This window comes from Salmo salar, chromosome ssa09 (assembly GCF_905237065.1).
Source record: "Salmo salar chromosome ssa09, Ssal_v3.1, whole genome shotgun sequence".
In the NCBI taxonomy this organism is placed as follows: Eukaryota; Metazoa; Chordata; class Actinopteri; order Salmoniformes; family Salmonidae; genus Salmo; species Salmo salar.
In genome coordinates, this window is record NC_059450.1 from 20,427,528 (window position 1) to 20,453,339 (window position 25,812).

The following is a 25,812-nucleotide window of genomic DNA, read 5'->3' on the forward strand; positions in this document are numbered from 1 at the left end:
ATGTATTGTGGTTTTAATAAGTTGTCTATTGTGCCATATGTCAGTGTACTCCCTATGTCTCATTCACTGATGCAGATGACTATAGAGAGTCAGATGCATACCCCAAGGTTACTTTCTAGGTGACCTTTTAATCTTTGTCTTTTATCAATGTTCCTTCTATTACGCCTCCATCTGCTGGTTGACATTTGTAAACACAGCGCAGATCAGATACAGTCTATTCAACACGATATCAGGAAATTAAAAAAATTCATGATGAACCTTTCAAATGATTATAGTCTGAGCACTAAGTATTTACTGTTGTTAGGTAGAGATAAGAGATTATACATTAAGCTCTGCTAAATTCAGAGAGAAATAGGCCACCAAGCACTTATCAGAAAATGTCAGTTATGTAAGAGTTGTACCCTACCAGCGGCCATACCACAGATTGCTTGACGAAGCAACGAGACAGGTTGTGACCTACAGTGAGGGAAAAAAGTATTTGATCCCCTGCTGATTTTGTACGTTTGCCCACTGACAAAGAAATTATCAGTCTATAATTTTAATGGTAGGTTTATTTGAACAGTGAGAGACAGAATAACAACAAAAAAATCAAAAAGAAGGCATGTCAAAAATGTTATAAATTGATTTGCATTTTAATGAGGGAAATAAGTATTTGACCCCTCTGCAAAACATGACTTAGTACTTGGTGGCAAAACCCTTGTTGGCAATCACAGAGGTCAGATGTTTCTTGTAGTTGGCCACCAGGTTTGCACACATCTCAGGAGGGATTTTGTCCCACTCCTCTTTGCAGGTCTTCTCCAAGTCATTAAGGTTTCGAGGCTGACGTTTGGCAACTGGAACCTTCAGATCCCTCCACAGATTTTCTATGGGATTAATGTCTTTAGACTGGCTAGGCCACTCCAGGACCTTAATGTGCTTCTTCTTGAGCCACTCCTTTGTTGCCTTGGCCATGTGTTTTGGGTCATTGTCATGCTGGAATACCCATCCACGACCCATTTTCAATGCCCTGGCTGAGGGAAGGAATTTCTCACCCAAGATTTGACGGTACATGGCCCGTCCATCGTCCCTTTGATGCGGTGAAGTTGTCCTGTCCCCTTAGCAGAAAAACACCCCCAAAGCATAATGTTTCCACCTCCATGTTTGACGGTGGGGATGGTGTTCTTGGGGTCATAGGCAGCATTCCTCCTCCTCCAAATACGGCGAGTTGAGTTGATGCCAAAGAGCTCCATTTTGGTCTCATCTGACCACAACACTTTCACCCAGTTGTCCTCTGAATCATTCAGATGTTCATTGGCAAACTTCAGACGGGCATGTATATGTGCTTTCTTGAGCAGGGTGACCTTGCGGGCGCTGCAGGATTTCAGTCCTTCACGGCGTAGTGTGTTACCAATTGTTTTCTTGGTGACTATGGTCCCAGCTGCCTTGAGATCATTGACAAGATCCTCCTGTGTAGTTCTGGGCTGATTTCTCACCGTTCTCATGATCATTGCAACTCCACGAGGTGAGATCTTGCATGGAGTCCCAGGCCGAGGGAGATAGACAGTTCTTTTGTGTTTCTTCCATTTGTGAATAATCGCACCAACTGTTGTCTCCTTCTCACTAAGCTGCTTGGCGATGGTCTTGTAGCCCATTCCAGCCTGGTGTAGGTCTACAATCTTGTCCCTGACATCCTTGGAGAGCTCTTTGGTCTTGGCCATGGGGGAGAGTTTGGAATCTGATTGATTGATTGCTTCTGTGGACAGGTGTCTTTTATACAGGTAACGAGCTGAGATTAGGAGCACTCCCTTTAAGAGTGTGCTCCTAATCTCAGCTCGTTACCTGTATAAAAGACACCTGGGAGCCAGAAATCTTCCTGATTGAGAGGGGGTCAAATACTTATTTCCCTCATTAAAATGCAAATCAATTTATAACATTTTTGACATGCGTTTTTCTGGAGTTTTTGTTGTTATTCTGTCTCTCACTGTTCAAATAAACCTACCATTAAAATTATAGACCGATCATTTCTTTGTCAGTGGGCAAACATACAAAATCAGCAGGGGATAAAATACTTTTTTCCCTCACTGTACACTTCGAGCTTTAACCCTCCTCGGGTCTCTAAATAAGAGTGACACGTTTATCTGTGTACTCAGTATCAACCTGGCTCTGTCCTCTGTCCCCTACCCTCAGTATTTACCTGTCTCTGTCCTCTGTCGTCTACCCTCAGTATTTACCTGTCTCTGTCCTCTGTCGTCTACCCTCAGTATCAACCTGGCTCTGTCCTCTGTCCCCCACCCTCAGTATTTACCTGTCTCTGTCGTCTACCCTCAGTATTTACCTGTCTCTGTCCTCTGTCGTCTACCCTCAGTATCAACCTGGCTCTGTCCTCTGTCCCCCACCCTCAGTATTTACCTGTCTCTGTCCTCTGTCGTCTACCCTCAGGATCGACAGGAAGAAGGACAAGGTTGAGAGGAAGATTTTGGACAGCCAAGAGAGGGCATTCTGGGACGTCCATCGCCCTGTGGTGAGCTGAGGGCTGAGGGGAGTTGGTGGTGAGCTGAGAGGAGGTAGTGGTTCTGGGGTCTGAGGGAGGGCTGGAGAGAGGATGTGATGAGAGGACAGGGAGTGTTACAGTGAAAGTCCCATAGGGCTCTACTGTTAGAACAATAAAGGGTTCTATCAGTCTAGTTGTGTAGTGTGGCCTGGGTTAGCCTGAATTAGACAGGATCCCAGTGGGGTTCTGTATTATCCAACTCCTCTGTGGTTGTAATGTTGAATGAAGTCTAGCCTCCAGGCTAGGGCAGGATACTGCCTGGTGACCCACTATAATCTGACCTAGAAACTAACTCTCTTACAGCCAGGCTGTGTAAATACCACAGAGATGGACATTCGCAAGTGCCGGAGAGAGAAGAATCCACAGAGGGTGAAAAAGGTAAGAAATAAGGCTTTTAGTTGTGAGTGGTCTTTCTGTTTGTGTATGTATGTATATGTTCTGTGCGGCGCGTGCCTGTGTTGAGGGTGAGCGTATAAGCAATAACAGACATGTATATCCATTCTGTCCCTGTCCAGTCGGTGTATGGGGTAACAGACGACACCCAGACTCAGAGTCCAGTCCACCAGTCCCTCCCGTCCCAGCCGGCCAGGAAGCTCACCAGAGAGGACGTGCAGAAGGAGGTAACACACTGTGATGCTCCTGACAGGTCATTACTAACACCGCCATTATCCATTATCCATTGTCTGTCTGTCTGTCTGTCTGTCTGTCTGTCTGTCTGTCTGTCTGTCTGTCTGTCTGTCTGTCTGTCTGTCTGTCTGTCTGTCTGTCTGTCTGTCTGTCTGTCTGTCTGTCTGTCTGTCTGTCTGTCTGTCTGTCTGTCTGTCTGTCTGTCTGTCTGTCTGTCTGTCTGTCTGTCTGTCTGTCTGTCTGTCTCTCATTCATCAATCATAACTCCAGCTCACTTCTGAGTAATGCCCTACTATCTTATTCTGCCATCATTAATTATTTTCTCCCTCAGATTTCCTTCTTGAACATCCAGCTGGACAGACACTGTATGAAAATGTCCAAAGTAGCAGACAGCCTCATGGGCTACACGGAACAGTTCATGGTCTACGATCCTTTGGTGTCAACCATTGAACCGTCCAACCCCTGGATCAGCGATGACATGACCTTCTGGGACCTGGAGGCTAGGTGGGTTCATTGGGGAGGCAGCGTGAGGCCATAGACACCATGGACACCATGCACAGACATCACTAATCAACACAATCAGTCTTCAAATGACTGGTGGGGTCAGGCAGAGGGTTAGTGCTGTCAGGTGCTGGCTGAAATGTCATGATAGCCCAATGGCTAGCTCCTCCTTCCTTCCCTATGCAATCAACATTTTAAACAGCATCCACAACCACAATGTAATGCACACTACCGGTCAAAAGTTTTAGAACACCTGCTCATTCAAGGGTTTTTCTTTATTTTTACTATTTTCTACATGGTAGAATAATAGTGAAGACATCAAAACTATGAAAGAACACATATGGAATCATCTAGTAACCAAAAAAGTGTTAAACAAATCTAAATATATTTTAGATTTGAGATTCTTCAAATAGCCACACTTTGCCTTGATGGCAGCTTTGCACACACTTGGCATTCTCTCAACCAGTTTCATGAGGTAGTCACATGGAATGCATTTCAATTAACAGGTGTGCCTTCTTAAAAGTTAATTTGTGGGTACAGAAGGTAGCCCTATATTATTATGGCAAGAACAGCTCAAATAAGCAAAGAGAAATGACAGTCCATCATTAGTTTACGACATGGTCAGTCAATATGGAACATTTCAAGAACTTTTGAAGTTTCTTCAATTGCATTCGCAAAAACCATCAAGTGCTATGATGAAACTATGATGAAAACTGCAGCCCAAATAATTGCTTCACAGAGTTCAAGTAACAGACACATCTCAACATCAACTGTTCAGAGGAGACTGTGTAAATCAGGCCTTCATGGTCAAATTACTGCAAAGAAACCACTACTAAAGGACACCAATAAGAAGAAGAGACTTGTTTGGGCCAAGAAACACAAGCAATGGACATTAGACCGGTGGAAATGTGTCCTTTGGTCTGGAGTCCAAATTGGACACATGTAGAAAATAGTAAAAATAAAGAAAAACCCTTGAATGAGTAGGTGTTCTAAAACTTTTGACCGGTAGTGTATGTATTGTGGGAAGATCATGTACAGTTAACCACGGTAGTGTATGTTTTGTGAGAAGATCATGTACAGTTAACCAGGTCTGTTTTAAGTCTGAAAGGCATCATGGTTGTCTCTCTCCGTTCTTCCCTGTGAGCAGCCGGGACCCCAGCCAGCACCGTGTGAAGAAGTGGGGCTTCTCTCTGGAGGAGGCCCTAAAGGACCCAGCAGGGCAGGAAGCGTTCCTCAAGTTTCTGGAGTCGGAGTTCAGCTCAGAGAACCTCCGGTGAGAGATAGAGCCTTACAGGGACAGCTCACAGTGATAAACAGTCACTATCCTCTTTCATTCTACTGTTTCACATCCATTTCAATTCCCCAGGCCATTAGATAGAGAGACTTTTGAGTGGCGGTAATGAGATTAAGGGAATGACAGCACTGAATGTCCACAGGGGGGAGCGCTCCTCTCCTGGCAGATAATAATGGGAAGTGAATGCTGCAGACACTGATCTCTATTGGCTGTGCCCTCCCTGTGCCCCTTGGCTAGGTTCTGGTTGGCAGTGCAGGACCTGAAGCGGAGGCCCCTGGAGAACGTGGCAGCCAGGGCCCAGGAGATCTGGCAGGAGTTCCTGGCAGAGGGAGCGCCCAGCTCCATCAACTTGGACTCCCACAGCTATGAGCGCACCAGCCATAACCTCAAAGACCCTGGACGATACAGCTATGAAGACGCACAGGTATGTATCACAACCTCCCCTATGCACATAAACGCATATGCACACACAGTCAATACTGCTGCTACTACTGCACATACAGTAAACCCCCTGCACACTGGTGGCTGAGAGGGGTGTGATAGATGGAGTGCGAAGGAAGTGAGTGAACAGCGGTGAAGAATCTGTGGTTTCCAGGGCCCACCCTTAGCGTAGTTGCAAACAACCAAATGCATTCAGTTTTCAGGGATACAGTTCATTCATCCTAGCTTCCTTTTCCTCTGAAAAACGGATGTGGAAACTCTGCTCAGTTGTCTTTTTAGGCCTGCTATGTTAGGTTAGCCAGGGCCTAATGGGCCGAGTAATGCCTATGAATAGCCCATGCATTCATCCTAGATTCCTTAGGTTCAAACTGTATTAGCTTGGTTTGAGGGCGACTGCCTGATGGTGCATTAGCGTGGATGGCTCTGTGTTCACTCAGCCCTGTCTCGGGAGACTCCTCCCTCCCACCCTTCGTTCCTCTCTCCCTCCCTCCCTTAGTCCCTCCATGTTAGCACGCATGGTTAACATTCAGCTCCCCCGTGCCTTCTTACATAATCTCAACTCTCCCTGTCTCTCTTTCTCTCTCTCTCTCTCACCCCCCCCCCCATGACCATCATCATCACCACCTCTTCCCTCTTCTCCAGGAGCACATCTTCAAGTTGATGAAAAGTGACAGCTATGCACGCTTCCTGAGATCTAACATCTATCAGGACCTCCTGCTAGCCAGAAAGAAGCTGGTGAGCCCTACTATAACTAACCCGAATCAGTCACACCCTTTACTAAATATGTTTGAAAGCACTCCATCCTTTTTTTGGAAGAGGATACATTTATAATAAATTCTACACTTTCTACAGATACTATATCTCCATTTACATCTAAACTGAGACATTAGCTTACCTTTGCTTGATTATTTTTGTCACTTATTATATTCTTTGACTCCTTCAGATTTATACATACAATCACGGCTCTCTAAAACAGAAAATAAAGCAAGTGCTGTTATACTGTGTACTAGGATGATCAGCACCACAGCAGATCAAAGCATCATCTTCTCTTGGTGAGCAGCTGCAGTGCATCCCTGTGTTATCTAGTCCCCTGAAAAGGCACTCCCCCCTGCTGGCCTGGTCCCTAGCTTCTCTACCACAGCCACTGCTTCTGGCTTCATGGACTAAAATGTGTTTTGCCTTGAAACGCTTCTAACCTTCCCTCATCTCCTCCCCTCCCTGTGTCTCTCACCGTTTTTCACCCCCGCCCAACCTCCACACCACCCTGCCTGTAGTCACAGACAGAGAGTGAGCAGGGCCGCCGTACCTCCCTGGAGAAGTTCACCCGCAGTGTGGTAAGTTACCAGGAACTAGGGCTGTAACACAGGCACGCGACCCAACGAAGACCTTTTTCAAGGTCAAAATGATTGTGAACGCTAGTAGTACAGAGGTCTTTTACTTGCGTTTCTTTAAAAATTCTGAAAAGGACAGGTAAGTGCTCAACATGTTGGCAGGGATAGCTAGTCTAAGTACTTTCTTGGCACAGCAATGTACACAGACTGAATGATTTTTCAGAAACCCAGCCAGTAAAGTTTGTTTCCATCTTCCAGGGCAAGTCTTTGACGGGCAAGCGGCTGACAGGGCTGATGCAGTCATCCTGACACTGCCTGGGCAGGAGGGGCATAGAGAGACACCCCTGGAGGGGTCATGACCATGTGGGTAGAGGGGCGTGCTGGGGCGGGAGGCTCTGTTCTGAAGGGTTACAGACAATACCATGCAGAACTGGGGTTAGGAACACTCACAGAACCACAGAGGAATGGATCATGCCAGCCAGGGCGGGCCTTGACCCACTCACTACATGGCATGCATACAGTACAAGCACACACAGACACACACGGTTACAGTAGGGCTACATACAAGATCAAAGAGTCATAGTGGGGTATATACATATATAAATAGATAGTTCCACCTGCCCTCACTAGGCAGTCAGCAATAAAGACAGCAGGATAACAAATCTCTTTTTTATATCTTTATCTAAATCTATATCATATTTTTTCTTATACAGTACACCGCATAATCCTGTTTACTGATGGAAACTTAAAACCTATTATTTTTGCAGTGATTGGGAATATATTTTTGTTGGCCCATAAATCTAAGGTATTATAATTGTTATTATAGAAGACCGGTTAAGTAACTTTGAGGGAAATTCTCCATGCTTCATTACATTCCAAGAGTAGGTTTAAGGCCTTGATAGAGAATCTACAATGAATCATTGCATGTTTCATCAAAACATTTTGTTTGTTTGTTTAGAATTCATGCTGTGGTTGGATTTTTATTGATTGAAATCATGAAGTCCAATTGAGGTCAAAGGCTTATTTTTCAAAGGAGACCTGGACAAGAAAGCTCTAGTATTTTACATAGACAATCATACACTCTAGAACACCTACCATTTGATTCAATCAATATAGATAGCTATAATGTTTCAAAACCCTATCCCTTATGGAAAATGTCAATAATGTCGATGAGTTTATAAATTTGTGATTTCAGCCTTATTTAGTCTTTTATACGGCCTCATGGGGTTTACATATTATTCTGGACCTATTCAAGCAGATACATGCCAAATAAGTGCCACATCTGATCAGTCACAGAGATACTTAAGTGACATTCACATGCCTTACAGGCCCCTAATGAAAATAGCCCTGCATCACTACCATCTAATGGAGAGTAAACACCATGCACAACCTCTGTGGAACATGATGGCCTGCCCTAACAGGTGTGGCAGGAATATTTATTTCATGTCAAATTATTTATTTATTAACCTTTTTTAACCAGGGGAACCCATTGAGACCAGGGTCTCATTTCCAATGAATCATAATTTTACCCCGCAATCAGATGGATCCTACAGTATGACATTTAACAGCCCAAGAAATGCAGCTTTATTTAGTACTAGCCTTTCTGTTGCATGAGTGTCAATGTAAACCATTACCTACATGCTCAGTCATTTATCCATAGTCCAGGCTTTGGGTCAGAGAGATGTGTACGTGCTCATCATATGTTGCAAGCCATTGTTATATTTGCCAAACAGTGTGCATGCTTGTTATGGAAAATGCTCTGGCGAGTTTAGGGAGTCTGAGCTGGGGAGTAAAAGTCACGTGAACAGAGACCCAGCAGGCTGCTTGGTTCTTCTTCTTCTATCTTCAAACACAAACAAAAGGTTAATGCCCTCGATCCCCACCACTGAACAGAACAGGAGCATCGCAGCTGAAAGGACAAACTCCTGAGATACACTGCTTCCACATCCACCCCTGGAACTGGAACATACAGGACATAATACCTCTTCTACCCTCCCAAAGTCCTGAGCTAGAAGAGGGTATCATTCACAGCACAACAACAACTCCCTCGTGTGGTGAGGGGGAGGGACACACGATCAACTCAGATCAAAGTTTATTGGTTGCGTACACAGTTATGCCAGAGACAACTGCCAGAGACAATATTATGAAAGACAAATCGAGAGCTTGGTACTATAATGTTCGATCTGCATTGTTGTCAAAATTCAGTTATTGACATAGAGAACATTGAACAGAACTATCTATATAGTGATCTAAATACCACAATTCATGTGAAGTTAAAAGTACAAAATAAAAAATTGCTGAGACCAAAGGGTTCGGAACTTTAAAGCCAATTATATCAGAATAATCTTTTTGCAGATAGAACGTTATAGTCCCAAGTTCTTGAAATACTGAGATAATTATTTCAATAATTGTTTCAATTAGAGTTGCTGCAATGCACTGTACTGGTTAATATTTATGATTATCATAAACTGATAACCTCTTGACTGTAAGGTAGAGATGCTTAATTTATTGAGTCAGTGTTTAAAAATATTGTCGGCACAAACACAATAGTGTATGTACAGAGTGCATTGTACATAAATTGACTCTATAGATTTCCATTATCTAAAAGCACATTTTATGGTATGGGCACATTACTATGCATGTAACATATCCAGGGCATTTGTGCTTCTAGTTTCTCAAACAGCAAGATGACTATTATCAATGTAAAATACCCATGCACCTGATATCTTGTGGGCACCAAATAATAAAACCTTTGGACCTGTCTACATGGTGACCTCTCATTTACAGTATGTGGTAACTGGGTAGTAACATTGTAATTACTACAATAGTGTTACATAGGACCACAGAAAAACATCCGCAAATATCCAGAGAGGACAGTGTCTCATTCTTTATTTTCTTTCAATACAATAAAAATAGTTTAACAAAGACTTAATTCTCTCCATGAGTTATTTACAGTTGAAGATAAAATGACTGGTCAAGTCCATTTCATCTCTTGGCTCCATTCCGACCCCTGTGCTTCCCTCTAACTCAGGAAGGCTTGCTAAGAGCTCTGGGGTTATTGCTGTGTATTTGACTCTTTGATGAGGTATACAAGCTATGCACTATTACATGATTGGTGGTGATGACACTTGTTTCTATACAGACAGACATCGCTGACTTCCATGAAGTGTTGTTTGGAAGTATACTGTACCGTGCTGTTTGTTCGAGGACGTCACCAGTGAGAGAAAACAATGACCATAATAGCAACCAGGTTGTCATTTAATATGACTAACTTAAGACCTTTGAGGTTACCATGGAAACTCAGTAATTGATGGGGAGGTTGTTGTTGATTACCAAAATAATTCTCCATAGAAGTCCTAGAAACTGTGGATGAAAGGGTCCCTGAGGGAATTCAGTGTTAAGAATGTTTATGTGAGTGAGTGTCTAGAGTCAACATTTAAGACACAAAAGATCTGATGGGAAATGATCTGATGTGATTGGTCAAAAGACCAATTAGTAGAAAAAAGATCTGAACTGGGCTGCCTGTGTAAACGCAGCTATATAGCACTTAAAAGCAAATGTCAAAAATAACATTGTTTTACAGCTTAAAGACTTCTTCTGCAATTGTAAGCAACTATCCTTGCATTATGCACACATGCCATGTAAGTGATTCTGGACAGAAGCGTTTGACAAGTGAGTCAGAGGAAGGAGAAAATATGGAGTAATGTGCCCATGAACTTGGTTGGGCTGAGTTCAGAACACTGATTTGTTAAAGCTGGGATCACTAAACGTGTTATTGTGATGACTAAACCATAGGGATACAATCACATGAGGCAGGCAGGGGACAGTGGCTGACAATGAACGCATTGTGATGCAGAGAGAAGAACAATCAACAGCAGTACAAATCATACGCCTGAGTAGAAGTAGGTATTGTAGAAAGACAGAGGTATAAACAAAGCCAGAACAAACAGAATAATAAAATATCCACCTCTCACCAAAATGACACTAACAACCCAATCTGTCAATATCGTGTTCAAAACAAAGGAACATAGCACGATTCTAACTTCAGGATGAAAGGGATTCAAGAAAGCTCTTGATTTGTTTGGCCCGTTCAAGTGACATTAAAAAGAGTAAGTAGTCCAGAGGTTTTGTTGTATAAGTGACAGCACCGCCGCTATGACAGGGGCAGAGGTTAAAGTTCAGGGTGGTTCCAGTGAGGTCACTGGGTCATCATGGCTGTCAGAGCTGGTTTCTTGCCTGGGTCGCAGGCTGGCACAGTGATGAAGTTAATGACGTCTCAGTGTCACATTGGATCCCGCCGGCTGGGCATGGTGGCCACAGCCGTAGAGGACAAAAACACAGAATAAAAACTATACATATTCTCAGGGGGGAAATTGCTTCAAAAAGAGAAAATATCTGAGTTAGGGAGGATTAGGTTATGTGGTCGCTGGCAGGCTGGCATTATAGCTGTTGGATGGATGGATGGCTGTTTGGTGGCTGACTGTCAGACGGATAGGGTCTTTGGGCCCAGTGAAGGGGTGTGTGGAGGTCCAGTTGAGGGTCCTGAACCTCACCCCTCACTGGCTGCAAAGCCCCCTGGGTCCTCATGCCATGGTACTCCTACAACAGAGACAAATGGGTCAGATTGTGGAGTCACACACACACACTCCAAGATAGCTGGCATAAAAACCAACAGTTGTTTTTATCTTTGTTGATGGCAAATGCAAGGCATGAACTGATGGAATAAGAATATACCTTGTATTTAAATGAGAAAGTACTGTACTATGTTTGAATAGGACCTAGGTGCTTACCTTTCAGCTAGCCATGCCCTGCTTCTGGTATAAGCCTGTTTAATTCACACATCAATCCTTTGCTTCAAGCCACTCCATTTTCACATTATTATAATCCAGAGGATGAAGCAGTGGAAGTCTTTCCAAACTGCATGGTGATTCTAGTGACATCAACAAGCCGAGGGAAGGGTTTGTTTTGACATTCATTCTTCATCCAGACATTGTCATTTAACTAAATTTCAGATAAATTATTGGATTTTATTTTTCTCTGGCAAATCATCCCAAAAAGAGCATAATTATATCCACATGTCCCAGTGTTTTTTCATAACATATTTGCCTTTTCTGCTCCAGTGGAAAAATAATCCAAGAAATTCTTCTTTCCATTTCACATAGGGAGCAAGTCATTTGTCTAGAGATACCTTCAGTTGCTTTCAAAGTTCATGTAAAAAAACACATTCATAAATTATTAAACAAGATTCAGTAGATAACAAAATAACACTTCTTGCATTTCTCTCCTGAAATAATCACTTTAAATAAAAACATTTAAAAAGAAGCAGCAGACTTTTGCCAGAGGTTATCCATATTAAAAATAGTCTTTAAACCTAGAAAGTTCTTCTCTATCTGTATCGGTTGGGCGTCCCCTTGCCGTTTGACGAGGGCTCTTCAAGCTCATCGTCCTCAAAGCCGTGAAACGTGGACGTGTCACTCTCCGAGGTGGTGCCAAACAGTTCCTCTGCCCCGGCAAACGGCCTGCTGTCCTCCTTCTCTTCTGGGCGGCCAGCTGGCAACAACAAGATGACAGGATGATGGTAGCACATAACAGCTACAGTACAGCTTAGTCATAGTCATGGATGCTGTGTAGCAGAGCAGGGTACTCACTGGAGCGCCGGCAGACTGAGCAGGGACCCCTCTCCCCAGATTTACCCCTCTGCTTGTTGGAGCCTGGGGTGCACCGGCACGAGTCACAGTAGTTATTGGTAATGGCAGTACTACCTGGACCCTTCTGACCTGCAGAGGATGAACAGAAGGCTGGATCAACTAGATATGAACAAAATTCATGAAAAAAATTATGTTTTCAAAGTCCTCAGACAGGGCTGACCTAAACATTATTTGTGTACATTGTTGGTTAAAATGGGGCTAGTGAACTTGCACTGAAGACAGAAATCACATGTTGACAGCCCAGGGGAGGTGGTTAGCCATGAGGCGCAGGTAAACCTGATGCACTGTTACACCTACAGCTATCCCTACTTTAGCTAATTGACTGCAACAAAGGTCACATGAATATTCAAACCGCATACTAGGAATAGCCATGATGTTTAAAAACACACATTGGCTCTCTGTATATTTCTATTTCTGTGGATGGTGAAACCAGAAGAGAGACATTTTAGAGGCCTTGAATATCAGTTTGTGTGCCTTACGTTTGTGTCGGTCAGAGCGCTGTGCGGAGGGTGATCGGTAGGACTCGGACCCCGTCTCCTCCGCCAGGTGGGAATGGGTGTAGTGGTAACTCAGCCCTGTACGGTGCATGTAACGCTTCCCGCAGACTGAGAGAGCACAAAACACAGACAAAAAACCACTCAGTTCTTCCCTTCTCAGAACATGTCTATCAACACAGAGAAATTACGAATAGAATTTAGGTGCCACTTTCAGAGCTAGACACATGGATTTGGTAAAAATTCAAAAAGACCTTTACATCACAATGTTCCCGTCACCGCACTGAAAACATTAGGATCCATTTCAACGTTAGGTACACTGGTAGTGTCAGGTAGTATGTTTTCCACATTTGAGCATTCATGTCATTTTTGTTGCACAATGGCTTTATCGCATCTTCAATTATGCTCAGTAAGGTTGCCAAATAAGGTCATATCTGTAGACTAACAAAACATGCCTTGAGAATTTCAACAAGTTGAGTTCTGTAAATAGACTGATAGGATCCAAATGGTGGAGCTTAGCTTATCTGTTGGAGAAAGTTATGAAAATACAGGGAACTGGTTCACACCTTAGTAATACGGAACACAATCAGGAGAAACATAAACTTGATGTGGGAACATAAGTGTTTCAAGAGTCACACAACATGGACTCATTGTTTAGAGAATGGATATAGAGTACACCAATAAGATCACTGAGAATACTAATCAACTACAAACATATCCAAATGTCCTAAGATACCAGTAAAAGGCAACAAGTCCAGATACCAGAGGCCACTGTTTTTGACTTATGCTTTTGTTTGTATCTGTCTGAAATAGAGAAAACACAAAGCAAAAAATAAATAAAAAATGTTAAAATGGAAAGAACAAAAAAAATGGCATGATTATGTCCCCCTCAGAAAGTCTACCACAACAACAGAAAATCCATAACTCCTGCCTAGCTTTTCCACATGCAAATGCCATGCCTACCGGACTACTTGAGACAGTGACAACATCTCTGGTAAGAAGCAAGTGGAAACACACATGGCTCTGATAAATGTGAGAGTTCTCCAAGGGGGATTTGAATGACTTATCTACATAGTGATGAAATGTTAGGGTTTCATTTAGTTTTAGTTAAGCCCTGATTGCTAGATCATTGAAATGCTGTCCTGAGGGCACCACAGCACCTAATCCCTTTGGAGAAAGACATCCAGACCAGAGAAATCAATATCCATTTTTTATGATTAAAATATGCTGTTTAACTAGCTTACAGAGATATGGTAGTACCATCAGCTCTCTTCAGGAGAATGTCTTTAACAAAACCAACCAGTTGAAATGGAGATCAAATGTCTCATGACTGGATGATATCATAATGCACCTTTTGATACGATATGTGAGGGAGGTTGATCATTACTTGACTTATTTACTTACTGTCACAGCTATATGGCTTGTCCTGGTCATCCATGTCTGTCCTCCTGCGGCCTGAAATCCGACCCTGTGGGGACAAAACCACCATCACCATGGTGACCACAGCGCTAAGCCAGCAGAAGCCATAGAGACTCAGTGATTCAAGGGAAGTGGCAAGCAGAAGTACATGACAACAAAGTGTCATGCAGATGAAACCTACAGGAAACCTACTAAACTAAAATGTCCAACCGACAAGTTACCACCTCATAAAGGCAGACCCAGCACAATCAAGAGAGTGTATCAACAGGAAAACACTAATACCTGTGAGATCAAACTAACATCTTTCCTGCCAGCCAACAACTGTATATGGTAGGATATATTTCTACCCCATTAAGTTGAAACTATGATTTGTTCAAAAGGTTTTTTTGTGGAAAGATACACATGACAGAGAATAGAAATGGGTAAGGTGATTTGTATAAGAATTTACATTTTTGTAAAAAAAAAAAAAATATACAAGTGGAATTTCACTTGCAAAGAAAGCAGCCAACAGATAAGCAAATTTCTACAGGTGCATTCAACTGGCTGGCAGGATAATAGGTGAGATAGTAGTTCATAGCTACAGGTCGTCTGTTTCCATTGTCATCAATGTCATAGTAACAGTCTGTATGAAGGAAATGTTTCTCAGGACAGGTATTTTTTAAAGCTTATGACGGGATTGTGTTGGAAACAAATACTAATCTATAATGTAATTCTGTCAGTATAAATACAATAGCACTTAGCCATGGTACCAAGATGATTTGATGCATTATAATGAATTGATTCAGATCATTCTCTAGCACTGAGTGGTATTCAGAGTACAGGAAGTCCTCACAGCACAGATGCCCGGATAATGAATGCAAATATAGTACCAGTGAGGGACTGAATCCATGAATGAATTATTAACTAGGGCAGTCATGTGCATTAGCAGTAGTTCACGACAGTACAGTATGTCTCTGCGGATCACCTACCCTGCTTTTTCCTCTGTGTCTTTTTTTGGGGGTGTCCACGTCATAGTCCTCATCGTCATGGTAAGCATCTTCAGCTGCGTCAGCCTCCAAGACCCTCTGTGGAGAAAAAGGAATAGAGAGATCTCCCTGTTGTCTAGAGGTCATAGACACTGCCTGACTGAGGAAGTATAAAATGTGTCCAGGATAGATGGCTGTAATAAAATATGATAAGGCTATAAACATATGATACTTGCTATTTGCATATTTGAGCACGTTGTGACAGTGTGCCCTTATAAGGGCTGACCCCATTTAGCCGACTGGTCGATTGTTTGGTTGATAGGCTGTTGGTCGACCGAGATTTCTTTAGTGGAGCAGTCACAATTATTTTTTTGGGGGGGGGGTTTTCATGGTGCACCAGACACCTGTCTGATTTGCGGTGTCATTTTCATTTTAGTCATTTAGCAGACGCTCTTATCCAGAGCGACTTACAGTAGTGAATGCATACATTTCATACATTCTTTTTTTTTTTATGTGCTGGCCCCCCGTGGGAATCGAACCCACAACCCTGGCGTTGCAAACACCATGCGTTGCAAACACCATGCTCTACCAACTGAGCTACAGGGAAGGCGCAAATTGTATATGGTTATATTACTGTGCTTTCGGAAAGTATTCAGACCCCTTGACTTTTCCACATTTTGTTACATTAAAGCCTTATTCTAAATGTATTGGTTTTCCTCACCTACATACACAATACTCCATAATGACAAAGCTAAATCTTCTTTTAAGAAATGTTGGTAAATGTATAAAAAAAAAAAACGGAAATATCACATTTTATAAGTATTCAGACCCTTTACTCAGTACTTTGTTGAAGCACCTTTGGCAGCGATTAAAGCCTAGATCGGGGGGGGGCAAAGTATTTATGTTTCGCGGGCACTTGAATCCGGCCCGCGAAACATAAATAAATGTCAAATTATTATTTATCTTTTTAAATCTCCAACTTCGTGGTATCGAATTGGTAGTTAAAGTCTTGTCCCATCACTTCAACTCTTGTACGGACTCAGGAGAGGCAAAGGTCGAAACACAACCCAACCAAGCCGCACTGCTTCTTGACACAATGTCCGCTTAACCCAGAAGCCAGCCACACCAATGTGTCGGAGGAAATGCTGTACATCTGGCGACCGTGTCAGCGTGCATGCATCCGACCCGCTACAGGAGTCGCTAGAGCGAGATGGGACAAGGAAATCTTGGCCTGCCAAACCCTCTCCTAACCCAGACAACGCCTCATGGGTCTCCCAGTCACGGCCAGCTGTGACACAGCCTGGGATCGAACCCGGGTCTGTAGTGACGTCTCAAGCACTGCGATGCAGTGTCTTAAACCGCTGTGCCACTCAGGAGGCCCCCTCAAATTTATTTTAAACAATTGTCCCCCAAAAAATTTGAATTTCACTGAATTTCAAAATCACGATGTGGCCCTCGAGCCAAAAAGTTTGCCCAACCCTGGCCTAGAGTCTTCTTGGGTATGATGCTACAAGCTTGGCACACAAGTAGGTAAACCACCACTTCCCTTCGCATTACTGGCCAACGTGCAATCCTTGGAAAACAAACGGGATGATCTACGATTAAGACTATCCTACCAACGGGACATTAACCTGTTAGGGCTAGGGGGCAGTATTTACACGGCCGGATAAAAAACGTACCCGATTTAATCTGGTTATTACTACTGCCCAGAAACTAGAATATGCATATAATTATTGGCTTTGGATAGAAAACATCCTAAAGTTTCTAAAACTGTTTGAATGGTGTCTGTGAGTATAACAGAACTCATATGGCAGGCAAAAACCTGAGAAGATTCCAAACAGGAAGTGCCCTCTCTGACCATTCCTTGGGCTTCTTGGCTCTGTTTATTGAAAACTTAGGATCTTTGCTGTAACGTGACACTTCCTACGGCTCCCATAGGCTCTCAGAACCCGGGAAAAAGCTGAATGATGTAATTCCAGCCCCTGGCTGAAAAATATTAGCGCCTTTGGTAAGTGGTCTATCAGAGGACCATCAGATTGAGGCGCGTGCACGGGGCGACCTCATGTTTTTATTTTATCTCTCTTTGAGCTAAAACACAGATTCCCGGTCGGAATATTAGCGCTTTTTTACGAGAAAAATGGCATAAAAATTGATTTTAAACAGCGGTTGACATGCTTCGAAGTACGGTAATGGAATATTTAGAATTTTTTGGTCACGAAACGCGTCGGGCGCGTCACCCTTCTTTACCATTTCGGATAGTGTCTTGAACGCACGAACAAAACGCCGCTATTTGGATATAACTATGGATTATTTTGAACCAAACCAACATTTGTTATTGAAGTAGAAGTCCTGGGAGTGCATTCTGACGAAGAACAGCAAAGGTAATAACATTTTTCTTATAGTAAATCTGACTTTGGTGAGGGCTAAACTTGGTGGGTGTCTAAATAGCTAGCCCTGTGATGCCGGGCTATCTACTTAGAATATTGCAAAATGTGCTTTCACCGAAAAGCTATTTTAAAATCGGACATAGCGAGTGCATAGAGGAGTTCTGTATCTATAATTCTTAAAATAATTGTTATGTTTTTTGTGAACGTTTATCGTGAGTAATTTAGTAAATTCACCGGAAGTTTGCGGGGGGGTATGCTAGTTCTGAACGTCACATGCTAATGTAAAAAGCTGTTTTTTGATATAAATATGAACTTGATTGAACAAAACATGCATGTATTGTATAACATAATGTCCTAAGATTGTCATCTGATGAAGATCAAAGGTTAGTGCTGCATTTAGCTGTGGTTTGGGTTTATGTGACATTATATGCTAGCTTGAAAAATGGGTGTCTGATTATTTCTGGCTGGGTATTCTGCTGACATAATCTAATGTTTTGCTTTCGTTGTAAAGCCTTTTTGAAATCGGACAGTGTGGTTAGATTAACGAGAGTCTTGTCTTTAAAATGGTGTAAAATAGTCATATGTTTGAGAAATTGAAGTAATAGCATTTCTAAGGTATTTGAATAACGCGCCACGGGATTCCACTGGATGTTACGTAGGTGGGACGAAATTGTCCCACTGGCCCTAGAGAAGTTAAATACTGTAATATCTTATGTTTCACCGAGACTTGGGGTATTGCTCGACAAAGGTAGAATACCTCATGATAAGCTGTAGACCAAACTATCTACCAAGAGACTTCTCATCTATATTATTCATAGCTGTCTATTTACCACCACAAAAAGATGCTGGCACTAAGACCACACTCAACGAGCTGTATAAGGCCATAAGCAAACAAGAAAATGCTAATCCAGAGGCGGCGCTGCTAGTGGCCGGGGACTTTAATGCAGGGAAACGTAAATCTGTTTTACCTCATTTCTACCAGCATGTCACGTGCAACCAGAGGGAAGAAAAATAATAAATATATATATATTTTGCCAAATACTGGGTGAGAGAGAGCTTTGTATGCATCTGTGTGTGGAGTAAAGGTGGTCTAGAGTTTTTTATATAAATATATAAATATATAAATATAAAAAAAACTCTAGACCACCTTTACTCCACACACAGATGCATACAAAGCTCTCTCTCACCCAGTATTTGGCAAATCTGACCATAATTCTATCCTCCCGGTTGCTGCTTACAAGGAAAAACTAAAGCAGCAAGTACCAGTGACTCGCTCAATATGGAAGTGGTCAGATGACGCGCATGCTACCGGACAGTTCTGCTAGCACAGACTGGAATATGTTCCGGGATTCATCCAATGGCATTGAGGAGTATACCACCTCATACACCGGCTTCATCAATAAGTGCATTGATGACGTCGTCCCCACAGTGATCGTACGTACATACCCCAACCAGACGCCATGGATTACAAGGCAACATCCGCACCGAGCTAAAGGCTAGAGCTGCCGCTTTCAAGGAGCGGGACACTAATCCAGGCCCTTATAAGAAATCCCGCTATTCCCTCAGAAGAACCATCAGACAGGCAAAGCATTAAAACAGGACTGAATCCTACGACACCGGCTCTGAAGCTCGACGGATGTGGCAAGGCTTAAAAACTACTACAGACAGGCAAAGCGTCAAAACAGGACTGAATCCTACCACACCGGCTCTGATGCTCGTCAGATGTGGCAGGGCTTAAAAACGACTACAGACTACAAAAGGGAAACCCAGCCGCGAGCTGCCCAGTGATGCGAGCCTACAAGATGAGCTAAAGGCCTTTTATGTTCGCTTTGAGGCAAGCAACACTGAAGCATGCATAAGAGCACCAGCTGTTCCGGACGACTGTGTGATCACGCTCTCCGTAGCTGATATGAGCAAGACCTTTAACCTCTTACATCTAGATGTTCCACTAGCGGAACACCGCTCCAATATCCAATGATAGGGCGTGGCGCGAAATACAAACTCCTCGAAAATCCGAAAACTTCAATTTTTCAAACATATGACTATTTTACACCATTTTAAAGACAAGACTCTCCTTTATCTAACCACACTGTCCGATTTCAAAAAGGCTTTACAGCGAAAGCAAAACATTAGATTATGTCAGGAGAGTACCCAGCCAGAAATAATCAGACACCCATTTTTCAAGCTAGCATATGTCACAAAAACCAAAACCACAGCTAAATGCAGCACTAACCTTTGATGATCTTCATCAGATGACACTCCTAGGACATTATGTTATACAATACATGCATGTTTTGTTCAATCAAGTTCATATTTATATCAAAAACCAGCTTTTACATTAGCATGTCACGTTCAGAACTAGCATACCCACCGAACACTTCCGGTGAATTTACTAAATTACTCACGATAAACGTTCACAGAATACATAATTATTTTAAGAATTATAGATACAGAACTCCTTTATGCAATCGCGGTGTCCGATTTTAAAATAGCTTTTCGGTGAAAGCACATTTTGCAATATTCTGAGTAGATAGCCCGGCCATCACAGGCTAGCTATTTTGACACCCACCAAGTTTGGTACTCACCAAACTCAGATTTGCTATAAGAAAAATGGGATTACCATTGCTGTTCTTCGTCAGAATGCACTCCCAGGACTTCTACTTCAACAACAAATGTTGTTTGGTTCCAAATAATCCATAGTTATATCCAAATAGCGGCGTTTTGTTCGTGCGTTCAAGACACTATCCGAAGGGTAATGAAGGGTGACGCGCCAGCGCATATCGTGACAAAAAAATTCAAAATATTCCATTACCGTATTTCGAAGCATGTCAAACGCTGTTTAAAATCAATTTTTATGCGATTTTTCTCGTAAAATAGCGATAATATTCTGACCGGGAGACGTCGTTTTCGTTCAAAGACTGAAAATGTAAAATGGACTCTTCACGTGCGTCTCATTGTTCTCAGATCGACCACTATCCAAATGCGCGACTGTTTTTCAGCCAGGGACTGCAGAGTCATCATTCAACGTTCTGGCGCCTTCTGAGAGCCTTAGAAAGTGTCACGTTACAGCAGAGATCCTCTGTTTTCAATAAAGAGGCTAAAGAAGGCCAAGGAATGGTCAGAGAGGGCACTTCCTGTTTGGAATCTTCTCAGGTTTTGGCCTGCCATATGAGTTCTGTTATACTCACAGACACCATTCAAACAGTTTTAGAAACTTTTGGTTGTTCTCTATCCAAATCAAACAATTATATGCATATTCTAGTTTCTGGGCCGGAGTAATAAACAGATTAAATCGGGTACGTTTTTTATCCGGCCGTGAAAATACTGCCCCCTATCCATAACAGGTTAAACAGGTCAACATTCACAAAGCCGTGGGGCCAGATGGATTACCAGGACGTGTACTCAAAGCATGCGCGGACCAACTGGCAAGTGTCTTCATTGACATTTTCAACCTCTCCCTGACCGTGTCTGTAATAACTACATGTTTCAAACAGTCCACCATAGTCCCTGTACCCAAGAAATCAAAGGTAACCTGAGCTCACGTCGGCAGCCATGAAGTGCTTTGAAAGGCTGGTCATGGCTCACATCAACACCATCATGCCAGAAACCCTAGACCCACTCCAATTTGCATACCACCCCAACATATCCACAGATGACGCAATCGCAATCCACACTGCCCTTTCCTACCTGGACAAAAGGAACATCTACTTGACTAAAGCCCAGTGCTCAACACCATAGTGCCCACAAAGCTCATCGCTAAGCTAAGGACCCTGGGCCTAAACCCCTCCCTCTGCAACTGAATCCTGGACTTCCTAACGGGCCGCCCCCAGGTGGTAAGGATAGGCAACACGTCTGCCACGCTGATCCTCAGTGGGGCCCATCAGGGGTGTGTGCTTAGTCCCGTCCTCTACTCCCTGTTCACTCATGACTGCGTGGCCAAGCACAACAGTGGTAGGCCTGATCACCGACAACGATGAGACAGCTTATAGGGAGGTCAGAGACCTGGCAGTGTGGTGCCAGGACAACCATCTCTCTCAATGTGAGCAAGACAAAAGGAGCTGATTGTGGACTATAGGAAAAGGAGGGCCGAACAAGCCCCTATTAACATCGACGGGACTGAAGTGGAGCGGGTCGAGAGTTTCAAGTTCCTTTGTGTCCACATCACCAACAAACTATCATGGTCCAAATACACCAAGACAGTCGTGAAAAGGGCACGAGAACACCTTTTCCCCCTCAGAATACTGAAAAGACTTGGCATGGGTCCCCAGATTCTCAAAAAGTTATACAGCTGCACCAGAGAGCATCCTGATCAGTTGCATCACTGCCTGTATGGCAGCTGCTCGGCATCTGACCATAATGCGCTACAAAGGGTAATGCGTACAGCCCAGTACATCACTGGGGCCAAGCTTCCTGACATCCAGCACCTATATACTAGGTAGTGTCAGAGGAAGGCCCAAAAAAGTATCAGACGCCAGTCACCCAAGTCATAGACTGTTCTCTCTGCTACCACACGGCAAGCGGTACTGGAGCGCCAAGTCTAGGACCGAAAGGCTCTTTTAACAGCTTCTACCCCAAAGCACAAGACTGCTGAACAACTAATCAAATGGCCACCCAGACTATCTACATTGACACACACCCCCCCATCCCTTTGTTTTTACACTGCTGCTACTCGCTGTTTATTATCTATGCATAGTCACTTTACAAATTACCTCAACTATCCTGTACCCCCGCATATTGACTTGGTACTGTCACCCCCTGTATATACACTCATTATGGTTATGTAAATGTATTTTTAATTGAGTTTATTTAGTAAATATTCTAATCAACTCTACTTCTTGAATTACCTTGTTGGTTAAGGGCTTGTAAGTAAGCATTTCCCGGTAAGGAAATTGTATTCGGCGCCTGTGACAAATAACATTTGATTTGTATTTGGAGAGTTGATACCATTCTTCTCTGCAGATCCTCTCAAGCTCTATCAGGTTGGATGGGGAGCATCGCTGCACAGTATTTTCAGAGATGTTTGACCTGGTTCAAGTCCGGGCTCTGGCTGGGCCACCATGCTTCACTGTAGGGATGGTGCCAGGTTTCCTCCAGACGTAGTGCTTGGCCTTCAGGCAAAAGAGTTCAATATCGGTATCATCAGACCAGAGAATCTTGTTTCTCATGGTCAGAGTCCTTTAGGTGCCTTTTGGCAAACTCATTATAGGGTCTTAATTTTTTTAAATCAATTTTAGAATAAGGCTGTAACATAAAATGTGGAAAAAGGGAAGGGGTCTGAATACTTTCCGAAGGCACTGCATGTAAATATAATGGTGCAACACTAATAAATGTAATAGTACTTTAACATGCGCTTTCTACCTGGTTGGTTATGTCAGCGTGCCATAGAATTGGCATCTTTCCCTATGTTGCTATGTGCATATTAGCAAAATGAACCAGCATTTTTGGATTGAGAACAATGCCTTAAACCCTATTCGGACTAGATTAGTTTTACTGGGGATGGTCGGGTAATGTAATTATTAGGGATGCACGATATAAAAACTTCGGTGAGCATATCGGAATCGGATGATATTTGCTAAAAATGACATCGGCCCGATGTCTAGTTTAACGCCGATGTGCAAAACCGATGTCAAAGCTGATGTGCCTACCTATATAACGCAGGTATATGACGTAATGATGCCACAAAAAAATTGAGAGCGACACAGAACTAAAGCAGAAAAATACTAATTGCACACTTCCAACCATTAAAAACAAGTTCAAGTCAAGCAGTCATTTGAAAGAGTAAGAACATTTCAGCGAGACAACTCAAAGGCGAAATCCATTAAGACCAAGATAATGGAATTCATTGCCCTTGACAATCAACCGTTCTTTGTCGTGGATGATGTTGGCTTTCGCCGACTGGTCGAGCACCGGTACACACTACTATGTAGGCTCTATTTTTTCAGATGTTGCCCTACCGGAGTTACACGGTATTGTTGAAACTCACATCCATGAGCTACTTGCTATGGCCGTCACTGCTATTAGCTTCATGACTGAGATTTGGAACAGCGATGTCAGCCCCATGAGCATGCTTAGTCTGACAGCACAGTGGATCGACGAGGATTTCGTACTGAGGAAAGCCGTATTGCATGGTCAAGAATGTGCTGGTTCTCATACCGCTGCTGCCATTTCAATGGTATTTGAGAACATGTTTGAAACATGAACACTCCTAGCGCCATTCAAACAACTGACTGGAGGAACAAGCTAATCAACTGTCTGCAGCAGACGTGACACCCTCTGTCATGGCATTGAAACGCCTGCTCAACAACACTGCCGACAGATCGTGGGGTTAAAACTTACAAAAGTACTCGAGGCTGTGAACAAGCGATTCGGTGGCATTCTCTCTGAGCCGCTTTACTGTGTCGCCACCACGCTCGATGCTAGGTACAAGGACCGCTACTTCGATGCAGACAAGAAACAGGGTTTACGTGAAATGTTAAAGACACAGCTGGACAAGATGGAAACGGACACAGTGACAGTGCGCACGAGGAAGAGAGGCCACGGACAGACAGAGCTGAAACTTCACTGCTTGACATGTATGATGAAATCCTGGTTGAGAATGAAACGACTGAACAAATGAACAACAGCACAGCAAGTAAGTGAAATAAATAGGTTTTGATTATGTTTTACTGGTAATGGGGACACACGTAAATGCCAACAAAATAACTTTTTGGTCAGTGTGGTGTGGTGTGTAACCTTTAACTAGGCAAGTCAGAGCAAATTCTTATTGACAATGACGGCCTACCCCGGGCCAAACCCGGACGATGCTGGGCCAATTTTGCGCCGCCCTATGGAACTCCCAATCACGGCCGGATGTGATACAGCCTGGATCCGAACCAGGGACTGTAGTGACATCTAAAGCACTGAGATGCAGTGCCTTAGACCGCTGCGTCCATGTGTGTGTTAACTATTTAACTGTACTAGAATGCTTAAAAGGCAGCTAAAATTTCAGATATCAGTATTGGCCCAAAATGTCATTTTGGTGCATCCCTAGTAATTATGTGCACAAGCACAAAACACCACATCTGTCATTTTTGTCCGTCAGAATCTGCCATGTCAGTAATTTGTACATGACTGGAGAGTAACAATTCCAGCCAGAATAACCTGCTGTTTTTTGGGCAAATTCCTCTGGTAATACTAGTTCCGTGCGAATCGAGATTCATTTTAAATTGTATGTCGAGAGAAATGTATTTAGAGAGAAATGTCTGAGTTTGACAGGTGTTGCTCACATTTTGAGCAAGAAAACAATAACCGATTCGATAAATTTAACTAAGCGCTGCGCATAGCCTATATTTGAAGGGTCAACTTTCACAGTGAATGCTTTTGTTAATCTGTTTTGTGCATGATTTGAATATTGCCAAATGCATTAGTAAAAAATACTGTGCCTATTTAATGTAACGCTTGCTGTTAATAGATTGAAAAGCAGCATACAACTGACAAATGTTTGGAAACATCTGGACTTGATGAAATATCTTCACGCCTAGAAAAAAAAAACATCCAGGCTTCCGTCATAACTGTCAATTTATTGGAAAAAATAAAAAAGAATTACACAAGTATTTGCTTGTTGTAATTTGAAGCTACCCTGTAAAAATATATTCTTGTTCCACTTGGTCGTCTTCTGAGTGCATTCCACAAAGCTGTTTATCATGTCCGCCTTATCCACTGCCCCCATTTTGAGGTTATAGTCAAGCACGCAGTCAGGTTTGATTTCTCTCTCCCCCCTCAGGTGGTCCTCCCTTCCCTGTGGCCGACATGGTTGCTGTATGGACAGTGGAGAGGACATTGATGTCTCGTTTGTCATGCAACTTTACTGCCAGTGGTTGACATTTATTTTTTTGTATAACAGGTAACTTAGGATGGCAGTAGCATTGTTGATGAAATGCAGTCATCGCAGCAGAACTAGGAAGTGGTCTTGGGAAAAGACGGTGGCAAAGAAGGGAGTTGCAAACATAGGATCTGTGCTCCAGTATTCTCTTAGGGAGTTCTTCTTTACTATCCCCATGAGGACTGTCACCAGGAAGGTATACATTTCACACTCCTGGCTCTCTCTTCTCCAGTAGCTCTAAGGCATAGCGATTG

General features: G+C 43.0%; 2 protein-coding genes across 4 annotated transcripts in view; one reads left to right on the forward strand and one right to left on the reverse strand.

The window, feature by feature from the left end:
* LOC106611071 (regulator of G-protein signaling 6-like) overlaps positions 1-9,489 on the forward strand; it is a 54,417-nt gene extending 44,928 nt beyond the window's left edge. The window contains exons 9-17 of one of the 2 annotated variants that reach the window (XM_014210932.2): positions 2,419-2,500; positions 2,834-2,908; positions 3,046-3,150; positions 3,489-3,661; positions 4,806-4,931; positions 5,190-5,376; positions 6,036-6,128; positions 6,668-6,727; positions 6,983-9,489. In XM_014210932.2, the coding sequence (XP_014066407.1) occupies positions 2,419-2,500; positions 2,834-2,908; positions 3,046-3,150; positions 3,489-3,661; positions 4,806-4,931; positions 5,190-5,376; positions 6,036-6,128; positions 6,668-6,727; positions 6,983-7,033 (952 nt within the window). In that variant the 3' untranslated portion in view covers positions 7,034-9,489. The other variant, XM_014210933.2, reaches the window with a different exon arrangement.
* The window catches only part of LOC100195570 (D4, zinc and double PHD fingers, family 3), a 49,068-nt gene continuing 32,055 nt past the window's right edge, over positions 8,800-25,812 (reverse strand). Inside the window, exons 5-10 of one of the 2 annotated variants that reach the window (XM_014210588.2) lie at positions 15,314-15,409; positions 14,331-14,394; positions 12,912-13,037; positions 12,373-12,501; positions 11,515-12,274; positions 8,800-11,323 (exon numbers count right to left, since the gene is read on the reverse strand). In XM_014210588.2, the coding sequence (XP_014066063.1) occupies positions 12,111-12,274; positions 12,373-12,501; positions 12,912-13,037; positions 14,331-14,394; positions 15,314-15,409 (579 nt within the window). In that variant the 3' untranslated portion in view covers positions 8,800-11,323; positions 11,515-12,110. 2 annotated transcript variants of the gene reach the window in all.